At 40.1% G+C, this 12,951-nt stretch overlaps 1 protein-coding gene across 6 annotated transcripts in view; it reads left to right on the plus strand.

Annotated features, from left to right (window-relative positions):
- CCDC93 (CCC complex scaffolding subunit CCDC93) overlaps positions 1–12,951 on the plus strand; it is a 94,148-nt gene that overhangs the window by 47,761 nt on the left and 33,436 nt on the right. For all 6 annotated transcript variants that reach the window (XM_012775615.3, XM_076005476.1, XM_012775613.3 and 3 more), the window contains 3 exons: positions 7,271–7,387; positions 8,681–8,743; positions 12,380–12,453. In XM_012775615.3, coding sequence (XP_012631069.2) covers positions 7,271–7,387; positions 8,681–8,743; positions 12,380–12,453 — 254 coding nt within the window. The remainder of the gene's footprint in view (positions 1–7,270; positions 7,388–8,680; positions 8,744–12,379; positions 12,454–12,951) is intronic.

Consider the following 12,951-nt stretch of genomic DNA (forward strand, 5'->3'; position numbering starts at 1 on the left):
AGATCTCAGAACATTTTGTAGCTTTAGAGGCACAATCTGTCTTGGGGATTTAGAATCTACCCTGAGTGCATTCTCTGTGTGGGCACTTTGTATACCATTATCTCATTTAATTCTCCAGGTTTTCATTATTTTTCAATTCTAAACAATTATCTCATTTAATTCTTCTAAGCTGCCTCCTCTGCCTTCCTCCATCATTATACTTACTCATATGTAGTTGAAACTGTCTGTTTATATGGATATGGACCAACTTTTCTTTGTAACCTCATAGCCTCACCAAGTACCTGTCAGTATTGGTGCTCAGTAAAGGAGTATGTGATATATCCATTTTGTAGGTGAAGAAACTAAAGGTTACAGAGGTTAAGTAACTTGTCCAGTACCATACAGCTAGTAAGTTCCAGGTTTCAATATAGGACTGTCTGATTTTGTAACCTGTCTCCTTGGCTAGCTGGAGCTTCTTTGAGGAGAGGCAAGGTTGGCGTCCTGTGCAATCCTTAGCATCTGCCTTCCAGGCTTTGCAGTGATCATGCCTCCTTAGACTCTCCCACCATCCAACTGCCTGCCCTGGGCTCCAGGGAGGGAAGAGGCCAGGACATACTGAGAACTAACCACAGAAACAAGAAAAGGCGAAAGTGGTGTGGCTCAGCCCAGGCACTCACACACCATTATACCTAAGCTGTGGAAGCCTGTGTAAGTTTCTATTTAGGGTATCTGAATGGCTTTTCATGTCACTGGAGAACAACATTATCATGTTCTTTAAGGAATCCAGCTCTTTAAAGTGTAACATCCTAGCCAGAAGACTGTCAACATCTTGATCTTATTTCCATAGTGAGATATATTTGAGATCATCAAGGGACTTATTTGTGGAAGGAATTTTTTTCTTAGTAGGTTTTGGAAATTTTCCGGTCCAGTAATTAAGAAATTCTGGCACTGTTGCTTCTGACCTTTTGATTCTGAAGACCATTCTCTGGCAGTTAGTCAGAAACTTTGCTCTATCTTAAAGTCGAATCTTTCAAGAGCACCTGGGGAATCTCATCAGGTAATTAGAGCTTGGCTTTGGTCAAGGATGCACATGTAAAAACACAAAGGAAAGGAAGTCTTTAGAGAATGCAAGCAGCCACATTTGATCAGAGCAGATCTTGTTCCCCTTTGCCATGATGACTTTTATTTCATTTCATAATGGAACCAGCAGAGAAAACTGCCTTTTTCGGTTGCAGGGGATAGGAACTCTGCCCAGCATGGTGGTATAAGCAAAAGGGAGCCTTTCTCAGCCATCAGAACTGAGAGTCCTAGGGACACCCTTGTCATGTCCTTTCACCCTTGCTTTGCTTGTCTGTCTGTGTTACCACCGTGGAGGTCTGGCCACAGACTGTTTCAGTCTTACTGCCCTCTCCCCGCATTAGTATATAAAATCTTAAGGAAGGACTTCTCTGTTTAGCATAGCTTCGATCACAGATTTCTCCCCAGGAAATTTGTGTTGTTGTGGCCAGGAGTTGTGTGCTGTGATTGGCAGCCCCTCTGAACTAGAGAGAGTGGGAGATGGGGATTCCCCAAAGGAACCGATCATAGTTACTGAACCAAAAGTGCCTGGGCACACATGGTGGCTAGTACCTCCACAAGGCTTTTGTTCTTACTAAGCCCTCAGGAAATGTATTTAAATTGGATGGAGTTGACCCAAAATAATCAATTAATACAGGTCTGTCCTCTCAAGGTAATTGTATTCGTGTCGTTATTTCGCTACCTTGCTTGGATAACACTTTCACTCTAATTAGTGTATAAAGGCTTCTTAAAACATTTTTAAAGAAAATTGCTGTCATTTTGGAGGTATTTATATCTTCCAGCTTGGTTTCTTTTCTGCCGGAGAACTGACTGAATTGACCCCATAGATGAGATTGACTCTTCTTTCAGCAGATACCTGTGGAGCACATACCACATCCAGGCAGCATCAGGTGTAGGGGAAGGGATAGAGAGACACGTGAGTCAGGGATGCCACCCTGAGGAGCTCCCAGAGAGGACTCAGTCAGCCTATAAAAAGATAAATTACAGAATAACACAGTTTGTGTCCTGTCAGAGTAGATGCCAGTTGCTACTTGGTTTGTGATGTCATTTGAAATGTCAATATCTGCCCCAAAAAAAGTGGTTGACCTGGCTGATATTGACCTTTTTTTTGCTGGTAATAATCAGACAGAATAGATGGCATTTTAAATCCTGCCTAGTTGGTGTGAAATGGAAAAAGGAAGGGCTTGGGACTGAGTGAAGATAACACATTCCAGGGACCTTGCCTGGGTCACAAGGTCACAGGAAGCTTAGCAGCCAGGAGACCCCGGCTGCTTTGTTAGAGAATCATGCTTGAACTGGAACCTGTGTGATTTCTGATAAGCTTAGATATGAATGTTTCCAGTCCCATCATCCTGCCCAACCTCAAAAAACATTTTTACCACTTGCTAGCAGCACTGGCATGTGGAGCTGGGGAGAAGCGTAGTACAAGCAATATCCTAAACCTCTAAACTTCTGGAGGGCCAAGACTTCATCTTTCCTCTTTGTATTTCTGTTGCCTAATGTGTAATAAATGCTCAGTGGAGGCTAACAGATGCCTGGAAGACTGTATGGAGACTCATTTGATAGCCATTAAGAATGATTCCCATTCCTAAAAACAGGCTCTTCGGTGATGTGGAGATCACACCTTGTCATTCCCTTCGTAGCACCAAGGTTTACGTGGGGCAGTTGTTACTGAATTGTAAAAATCAAAATTTGTGATCATTTGGTTTTGGCTCAGGAGAAAAAGGCAACTCCAGTGAGTACCCATAACCTTCCTGGATTCCCACCTTTTTTTTCCTTTTTTTACTTTTTGCCTTCCAGAATTTCTTAACATTCTTGCTACCTCATAGATTAAAAAAAAAAATTAAAAATATTTTGTATAGTCTGTTTACTTGTTTCAGTTGAAGGAGAACTTCTGGCACCCTCATGAGATAGGGGTTCTTTATTATTGTGAGCTTAGTGACCATATTTTGGTGGGGTGTGGGGGTGATATAGGAGAGATCCCTGTATTAGGAAGAAGGTTGGTATGTAGATAACCTTTTGGGTCTCTTTCAATTATAAAAACATATAGTTTTAGATAAAATAATCATTTTTTTGTTTCTCTAGAAATTTAACATTTTGAACTAGACCAATATTATTGAGTGACATTTAAATCTGCTTCCCCTAGGAATAGAATTTGTAAATATCTGTCAATTATTAGAAAACATTGAATTTACACTAGAAGTCATCTTAATCCACATTGTGGCTTTGAAAGCACGTTCTTAATCTGAAATCGTTGAACAAAATAGATTGGCACTTTAGTCCTCACTCCAGTGTAAACACCAATGAAATATTTGTAGATGGTTGGCATGCTTTGACAGATACTGCATTTCACAAGTAGAAATCAGTTCAGGTGCCCCAAGATTTAATTTTTTTTCTATCAAGGATTTAGTATAAAGTCACCTCTCTTCTTCTGCATCTGTCCAACTTTGTCTTCTTGTTCAGGATACAACTTTGTCATCTGATCTTTCTCTCTCATCCTAACTCTCAGTAAATGAGCTTTTGGATGAGCCCTCCTGCTTTAAGGACCTGTTGTTTCTGTCTTCATCAGCCTGAGTTCTCTTGGCTTTGAGAAGGGTATTTGAAAGAAAAAAATTTAGATTATTTAATAAAAAGTATGTTTGAAAAATGGAGCAGTCAGCTTTCCATTGACTAAGAACTCTCTTCATTTCTGCTCTTGAATAAACTATTTTATCTGTCCAAAAATACCTTCCCATTAAACAAAGCAGCTTCCCATAGCACTATCTCTAGACTCAAAGATGAATGGAGGAACTCAAAAATTTACGTGGAATATGGCCATGCACATGTGCATATATTTTCCTTAATTAGACTAGGGAAATGTCAGATATGGAGATGGTATTCAATATGCCTATGTTAGTGTGCATTAATGCTTTTTAAGTGTGAATTTAAGGCACTCCACAGAGCACTGAAAATTGTTACCTAGCAATAAGAGAAAGTATTTGAAAGCTCATGATTGCTTGGAACATATACCATCATGGCAGAGATATGATAGAGGTTCGTATAGAGACTTCAGGATTCTTTCCATGCACTGCAAGCATTTGCTCTCTGTTTATATGTTTCTCTGAATCTCTGGTCCAGTAAAAGAGGAGAATCAGGCCGGGCATCATGGCTCATCCCTGTAATCTTAGCATTCTGGGAGGCCGAGGCGAGTGGATCATTTGAGCTCAGGAGTTCAAGACCAGCCTGAGCAAGAATAAGACTTCATCTCTACTAAAAAAATAGAAACAAATTAGCTGGACAACTAAAAAAAAAATTATACACACACACACACACACACACACACACACACACACATATATATATAAATCAGCTGGGCATGGTGGCACATGCCTGATGCCTGTAGTCCCAGCTATTCGGGAGGCTGAGGCAGGAAGATCACTTGAGCCCAGGAGTTTGAGGTTGCTGTGAGCTAGGCTGATGCCACGGCACTCTAGCCTGGGCAACAGAGTGAAACTCTGTCTCAAAAAAAAAAAAAAAAGAATTAAAGAGGAGAATCAGAGGGAAGTTTCCCGTCTCAGTATAAGTGGTGGCCAGCCTTTTGGTGGGCCCACTCTATTGACTGTCTATTGGCTGTCCCAATCAATGGGTAGATTCCCAAGTGAGCCAAGCTTCTTAGATTAAAATGGTAGTTCTCAACATTTTTAGTTTCAGGACTCATTTAAAGGCTCTTAAAAATTACTGAGTCCCAATATCTTATGTATTAATTCATTTACAAATAATTACAAATAAATTTACAAATTTATGTACAATCATTATTTGTAATTTATTTACAAATAACAATAAACACATACTAACATCAGAGCAATGATATCAGATATCATGTAACATCTGGAAAATTTCACTGTATCATGAGAAAATGAGAATAGAAAAGGCAAATAACATCTTAGTATTATTATGAAAGTGATTTGACCTCACAGACCCCCTGAAAGGATCTTAAGGGAACATGTGACTCAAAATTCAGATCTACATAGAGAGATAGCCAGCCAGCCTGTAAATCTTCTTTTTTGATATTCAGATAGCTACTGGTTTTCCTGGGAAAAGTGTTCTTATAAGTAAAGTTTGAAGGTCATAGTTTTAAAAACAAAGCTGTGTGTGTGCCACATGTACTAATAAGAGACTATGGAGGCTACATACGGAATGCAGGTTTTATTCTCTTTGTACTTTGGCCATAAAAGCAGTTGATCAGCAGGAAAACCTGCTGGAGTTGGAAGCATCGTTGCACCCATGCCAGAGCTTGAGAACAGAATTGAGTAAGGGCACTCAGTTTTCGCAGACTAGAAGAAATCTGGCAGGTGAGTGATACATGCATCCACTGGAGCCTGCCTGCCCACGTCTCAGTCTGGAAGACAGGCAGGCAGCTGGAAGAGATCAGGACACTCCAGAATAATCCTCACATCAAACACAGACATACCATGTGAGGACTTCCAGTGAATGGGGAATTAGTTTTGTTTCAAATATCAATAAATCATGAATAGAAGGGTTATATAATTGTGGTATTAAACTAAACTGCTCTGTGGATATGCCTGTGACACTTTGGGAGTCAGTGTCAAGGATTCTAAGTTGGATGTTAAAACCCAAAGCTGAAATTAGCTATAAATAAAAAACTATTGAATATATAGCATACAAAAGTGGACAAATTAATAACATAGTTCAGAGTGATCTAATCAACGTGGAAGAGCTGTAATTAATTAATTATAATTCTGTTTCTGACAAGTGATTTGGAAATAAGGAGGAGGATGGTCTTTCCTCTTCCCTGCTGTTTTTATACCCTCAAATAATTTTGAGAAATAGTTTCTCCTTTCCCATAGTACAGGTTCTGAATATCTCGATGTGTTCAATATTAATTTAAAAGTTAATTCTAATTCCCAGAAATCTTGAAAGCTAAAATAATGTTGGCATTTACAAGATCCTAGGTTTCAAGGCTATATGTGTTGTAATACCAAATGCTTAGTTTTCCTATTTTTTTATGGCCTACCAGCCCACAAGATACAGAATGATGTCCCTTACTGTTTTATGCAGTTGTACCCAGCTGGTTGTTTCCTAACTCTGTAGTTGTTAGGCAGCAAAACACTCATCATCCATTACTAATGCTGCTGAATTATTCAGAGAACTCCTTAACCAAAATAAATGGTGGTTATGACCATCCAGTTTCCCCTCCTCCTCACTTTCCCATCCCTTTTCCCTATGGGCACATATTCCAGACTTTCAAGCTCCCCACTCCCCAAACTGTTAAAACATAACAGGAAAGTCAAATACCCAAATAATTTTGTTGGACTTGGGCTTAAAATCAGTGATTAGCTTGGAGTTGGGGTACTTACTGTAAAGAAGGAGATATGGTTATGGTTTGTATTTGGCTGTTTAATAAAGCTATCTGTGATCATGCAGAGGTATTTTAAGGACCCTATTGCAGCAGGATCCACCTTCTTATTTCTTTGTCCTAGGGCTTTTCACAGGAGTCTTGAGGTAGGTGTTTGTGTTCAGTGTCAACACCAAGCTGCTTCCTTCTTTATGAAGTTTCTTTTTCTTTTTTTAATTTGTTTTTTATTACTTTATAAGTTTTTTTATAATTTTTTTTACTTTTAGTAGAGATGGAGTCTCGCTCTTGCTCAGGCTGGTCTCTAACTCCTAATCTCAAACGATCCTCCCACCTTGGCCTTCCAGAATGCTAGGATTATAGGCCTGAGCCACCACACCAGGCCCTTTACAAAGTTTCTACAAGGACTCTGACTCTCCTGGGAACTGTTGCCATGACCACCACCTCACCCCATCTAGAATTCTCTCCCTCAGATACTTCCAGTCCCGACAGTCCTCCTCTATTTTCTCCTCACACAGTTGCAGAACTTTCCAACCTCACCTTTCTCAGCCACTTTTATCTCTCTCATATATCTATCCTCTGTTAACTCTAGAAGACAGAAATAAGAAATGATTAAAAGAGAGTGCGACCACAGATGCAGGGAAATTAGTTGGGAGACTCACTTTTCATTATAAGTGCATCTGAGTGGTTAGACTTTTTAACTATATGTTTATGCTACTTTGATAAAAATGAATCAATTTGTCATTCTTGATAACTCTAGAATGGCCCTATGAGGTAATTACTATGACCGTGTTATTCCCCTATGAACCAAGGTGAGCTAATTAAACCCTTTGGATTTGCCCTCCCTTCTTCTGCCCACAGCAGTCTGAGCTTTCAGCTGAAGAAAGTCCAGAAAAATTAGGAACCTCCCAACTACATCACCGGAAAGTTACTTCCTTAAACAAGCAGATTATGCAGAAGACCAAACATCTTGAAGAGGTTGGTGTTTTCTTTTTATAATTTTATTCGGGATCTCTGTGATAGATTGGGCAAAGGAGACTCCAGAGCAGCCCTCAGGCCAATCCAGCTGCCACCTGTCTTTGTAAATAAAATTTTATTAGAATGTATGCACACCCATTTTTTAACATAGTTTTAAGGGGTACAAGTTGAACTCTATTACATGTATATATTGTATAGTGGCGGAGTCTGGGTTTTTGGCGTACCCAGCACATGAGTAGTGTACACTGTACCTCATAGGTAATTTTTTATCTCTCACCTCCTCCAAATTTCCCCCTCTTTGTGTCTCCAGTGTCCATTATACCACTCTGTGTGCCCTTAAGTAGCCATAGTTTATCTCCTACTTATAGTGAGAACATGCAGCATTTATTTTTTCATTCCTGAGTTACTTCACTTGGGATAATTGCCTCCAGTTCCTGCCAAGTTACTACAAAAGCCATTATTTCATTCTTCTTTATGGCTGAGCTGAGTAGTACTCCATAGTGGGGGGGTGTGTATGTGTGTGTGTAGCATTTTCTTTATCTTAGGTTGATTCCACATCTTTGCAGTTGTGAATTGCACTGTGATAAACATATATTAGTTACAATAAACATATATTAGTACAATTAATACATGTAATTAGTACTATTATCTTTTTGGTATATTGATTTCTTTACCTCTGCGTAAATATCCAGTAATAGGATTGCAGGATCAAATGATAGATCTATTTGTTCTTTGAGAAATCTCCATAGAGGTTGTTTTTTTCTCTTAGTGTTGAAATCCTGAATCCTTTCTTCTATCTGGCATTATTTGCCAGCCAGTCATATTCTATGCTAGAATCTTGAGTGCTGAAATGTAGTTTATATTCTGCAAACAGGCAGGTTGGTTAACTGAATTGATTGTAGCCATACAGTAAAGTCAGATAGACCTGAATTTGGATCCTGCCTTCTTCAGTTATCAGCTATGAGACTTTAGTCAAGGAATTTAGTTCCTTTGAGTCTTTATTTTCTCATTGGTAAAATAAGAAAAATGTCTTTTTCCATTGAATATAAAGATTCAGTGATACAAATTATGCAGAATACCTAGAACACTGCCTGACATGTACTTGGTGTTAACATGAGTTTTTTCTTTCCTTTCACTTCTTGTTGGTTACCCTTCTAAAATTTTCCAATTTGCTCAGTTTAAATCTTTCTGAGCTTCAGTTTTCTCATCTGTGAAATGGGGATACCGTCCACATCTGTGGATGGTATCATAAAGATAGAATGAGAGCAAACGTCTTTTATTTTCCATTTACAGCTGCAAGCAAGTCATACCAACCTGCAAGCCAGATATAATGAAGCAAAGAAATCACTGACAGAGGTGAGCAGTTCTCCATTCTCTGTGGGCCCTTGTCGAGAGTCATTTTTGACCTGCACTACTAGTGGAATGCGGAGGAGACGTGATCCTATTCTCAGAGGCTCCAGTCCATTTGAGGACATAGGACACTTACATGGTAGTGTGTGAGCCATGCCATCAGTTTATCCACATCGCCACATTCAAAACCATCATCAGTCTTAGTGGGAGAAGTCACTGTGGACTATAAGGGTCAGGAAAGCTTCCTGAGGAAGGAAGGCCTGATGGGCAGGGCATGGGGTGTACAGAGAAGAACTCACAAGGTCACTCGCAGTGAATGGGCCCTGCTTCTTAATCAGCAGGTTATATAATAGCTCCCCAAATACTGAATCCCTTGAATGTGAGAAGGTTTCCTCTGAAAGACAAGAGAACTCAGAGCGATATGATTTGTTGTTCAGAATTGCCAGTTACCTCCTAGGCAGAATGGGGCTGGGGTTGCAGGAGGAGAAGAACCGTGGGGTGCATTCAAACCAGTGATTCAGTTTCTGGTCCAGGTTGCGAGTGTGCCATCTCACATCAGCATGTAGTGCTGCTCACCTCCCACTTCTGATTACCTAGGAAACCAGGCAAGGAAAACATATCTCTGATGCCACATCTGTCATGAAGAGCGTTTGGCTATTTTTGTCCCTTGGTTTCCACAGAAAGCTGTCCTCATCCAGACCTGAAAAGTGCTCTTTGTTGTGATTTCGGTGCTTGGGCTATAGCTGTACTCTGGAAGGGCCTCATTGAGAGATCCCTGCCTGGTGCTTTCTGGACCATTTGGAAACTGGGGTTCTTTAAAGACATCTTTGAACCCAAGGCAGTCCCTACTTTTATAAAATTTCACATGATATTTGCCAACTTACAATTTTTATTTCTGTAGCAGTATATAGCACTTAGTTTGCCACCTTGCTGTAAACCTCACAAAGCTTTTTAATTCTGACTTGGACTGTTTTCTTTAGTTATTGTCAGAATGTTTGAAAAGGGTGGACACAAGAATGGCCAGTAGAATAAAATTTTTTCTCCTTTTTATCCTAAAGATGCTTGCCTTTCCTTTGGACAGATCAGCTTCGTGTACACCATTCTGTGACTATATTCTTTATAAATTAGATGTCAGGGTTAGGGAGGGGAATCCCTGCTACTATATTACTTTTAATGATATAGAGTCTTTGGCATGAAGTTTGCCCAGTCATGGATCTGTCTTTGTACAACAATCTGGAAGAGATTAAAGGTAAAACATCTTAATACCAATTTTCTAGGACATTTCTATGGCTTAGGATATAAACTCTTAAGTGGCTATAAAGTAGCTTTTTGTAGTAAACACAAAATCAAGTATTTGTTGAGCCCTTCTCATGTGCTAGAAAGGTGGAGAGTGTGATTTAAGTCAGTAATTTACTGTGTGCTGGGTGTGGTCTGGGCACATCACAGTATCAGTCTGTTAAATCTTTGCAACAACCCTAGCAAAGTGCTGCTATCATTCCTTTTCTGCAGCTGGGGAAACTAAGGTAGAGAAGCTTAATAATTTGCCAAAGTCCATGCAGTAGGGAGCCTGGATTTGAATGCAGGCAGTCTAGCAACAAAGCCTTCTCAGAGAGCTTACTATCTATGAATAGTAGGACAAGCAAACTAATTCCCATCTAGAAAAATGGGAAGTTCTCCAAAATGTAGTGCTGAACAATTTCTGAAGAAACTTGACTTCTTCAGCCTGTGAAGTAAGTAATGACCCTCATCTCTGGGCCTGGTCTCATCTATTCAAGGCAAGAGTTGGGCAGAATGAGCACTCGGAACCCTTTGATGCCAGGATTCCTGGTTTTAACCTTTTTAGCAAAACCTGCCCTTCCAGGATAACCTAGTGGCACTGGGAAATAGAGAGGACTTGTATCTTTTCAGAAAATTTAGGAAAAGTGAAACAGGGTATGGAAGGTGGCAGACAGATGGCAGCTGTGCCTGACACCTCTGGAGGAGGCTGCGCAGCCACTTCAGGAGCCCAGGAGACTGGTTGGCCCTTGCGTCAGTGGCATGGGCTGCCAGGTTGTAGCCTGTCCACTGTGTAATGTCAGTGGTCACAATTTTAATTTCCTATGTGTGAGACTGACTCTTTTTAAATATGTGCACTATTCTCTTGTGTCTCTCTAAGGGCATTAATTGGACCTAAAGTTTTTCTTGTTCTGTAACTTTCTTCAGGTCAGAATTCACTTGTTGAGTTGAGATACCTTTTCTGTTTCTTTCTTCAAATGTTTGTTGATTCTTGGGTATGTGCTTATCTTTGATTTTGAAATTTCTGGTTACCATCTCTGGGTGCTGTATCTGTTTTTTGCAGCCGGTTTTACATGTTTATTCTGGAAGGGTGCTGCCTACCATTTGGTGGGATCAGCCAGTGGTAACTGCTAGTCTGGGTCAGGGAACTCCCCCATTTCTCCTGGGTATTGCCAACTATCTGGGACCCTGCTCTGCCTCTGAGATTTAAGCACCAACTACGGGGCTTAAGGGAGTCAAGCATCATTGCTTAGCCAACCTGGCTCTACCTAATGCAGATTCCCAGCCCTGCAAACCAGTCCTTCCTACCTCTGCTCACTCCACATGGCATCCTTCTCAGGCTATTCCTATTGGCCACCCATCATTTTTGGTGTGAGGTTTACTCTTGTGTTCTTGTCTGGATTTAGGGGGAGAGGGGTTCCTGAGGCAAGAAGGGGTTTCTCCAACTTGTGCTTAGTCTGGCTATTTTCAACTCTTGGAACTAGAACTCTACTTCAGCTAGAACTCTTGGAACTTTTTATTCAAGACTTTTCTTTTAATAGGTAACACATTCACATGGTTCAAAATTTAAAAAGTACAAAAGGTATAGCCCCATAACCCAGTTTTCTAGTTACCCAGTCCATAGAAACCAATGTAACAAGCTTCTTTTGAATCTTTTCAGAGATATTTTATGAATATGCAAGCAATTACATGTATTTTTTTATACATATATACATTCAACATTTACATTTCTTTATACACTTTGGAAGCATGCTGTGCTCATGGTCTTGCATCTTGTTTTCTCCACCTTAGGGTGGATACTAGAGATCATTGTAAAAGAGCTGCTTTTTTTTTAAGTAGCAGCTTAGTATTCTATTGTGTGATGTAATTGCATATTTTATACATTAAAATCTGAGTTTAAATTTATTTTTTAAAAAATCCTTATTATCTGCCTTAGAAAAAGAAAGTGAAATTGTTCAAGAAGTCAGAAGTTTTAACTCTGCCCCATTAACACCCGTGATAATGCTATTCTAAGATTTAAGCCTGATTCTCTCTCATACTCTTTATTTCCCCCTTGCTACCAAAGGATACCTGCTCTTGCTTTTGGCTTTCTGTCCATGTGCTGCAGTGACATGAAACCATTGCCAAGGTTTTTCTAACCAGCAGAATGTGTCTAGAAGAGTCTGGTTTTGACCTATTCAGGTTACCTCTCCACTCCCATCCCATTTCTCTGCTCCATCTATTTTCTCAATGCACAGCCAAATCCAGTGGGCTTGGCCACCTATCAAAAGTAGGGTTTAGGTGTGAGCCAGAGGGAAGAAGAATGGGCGCGCCCACTCTTCTATGCTACCAAGTCCCTAGCAATGATGCCTCCATTGTCTCTTACAGCTGAAGAGTTATAGTGAGAAACTGGACAAAGAGCAAGCAGCCCTTGAGAAGATAGAATCCAAAGCCGATCCAAAGTAAGAGGTTTCAGCATGCATTTATTTTCCCCTTTAAAAACCTTAACTTTGCCAATACCTGGTGGCTTAATTTGTTTGGGGACATAACAAAATAGCCAAAGGCCATCAGTTTGGGCCCCTCAGTTCAGTTCATTTCACACACCCATCCATAAAGTGGCAACTCTCTGTTGCTCAGGCACGTTCTGAAATGCGCCTGGGTTGCCTTGAGTTAGCCACCTTTCTCCCAGTTCCCCTTAGAAGCAGAAGCAGCATTTTGTTGTTTGCTTTTCTGTTTTTAAAGTTGGTCATACCTTTATGGTACAAAAAGGGCATATAGTGAAAAGTGTTCCTCCTGCCCCATCCCCAGTCACCCAGTTCTCTTCCTTGGAGTCCACCAGCAGTACCGGTTTTTTAACAACACATATATCTGTGGGAGAAGAGGTATAGTCTTTTTATCAAGGCACAGCTGCTGTAGTTTTGTTTTGTTTTGTTTGTTTTTACATTTCCGTATAAAATTCA

Source organism: Microcebus murinus, chromosome 8, assembly GCF_040939455.1.
Source record: "Microcebus murinus isolate Inina chromosome 8, M.murinus_Inina_mat1.0, whole genome shotgun sequence".
In the NCBI taxonomy this organism is placed as follows: Eukaryota; Metazoa; Chordata; class Mammalia; order Primates; family Cheirogaleidae; genus Microcebus; species Microcebus murinus.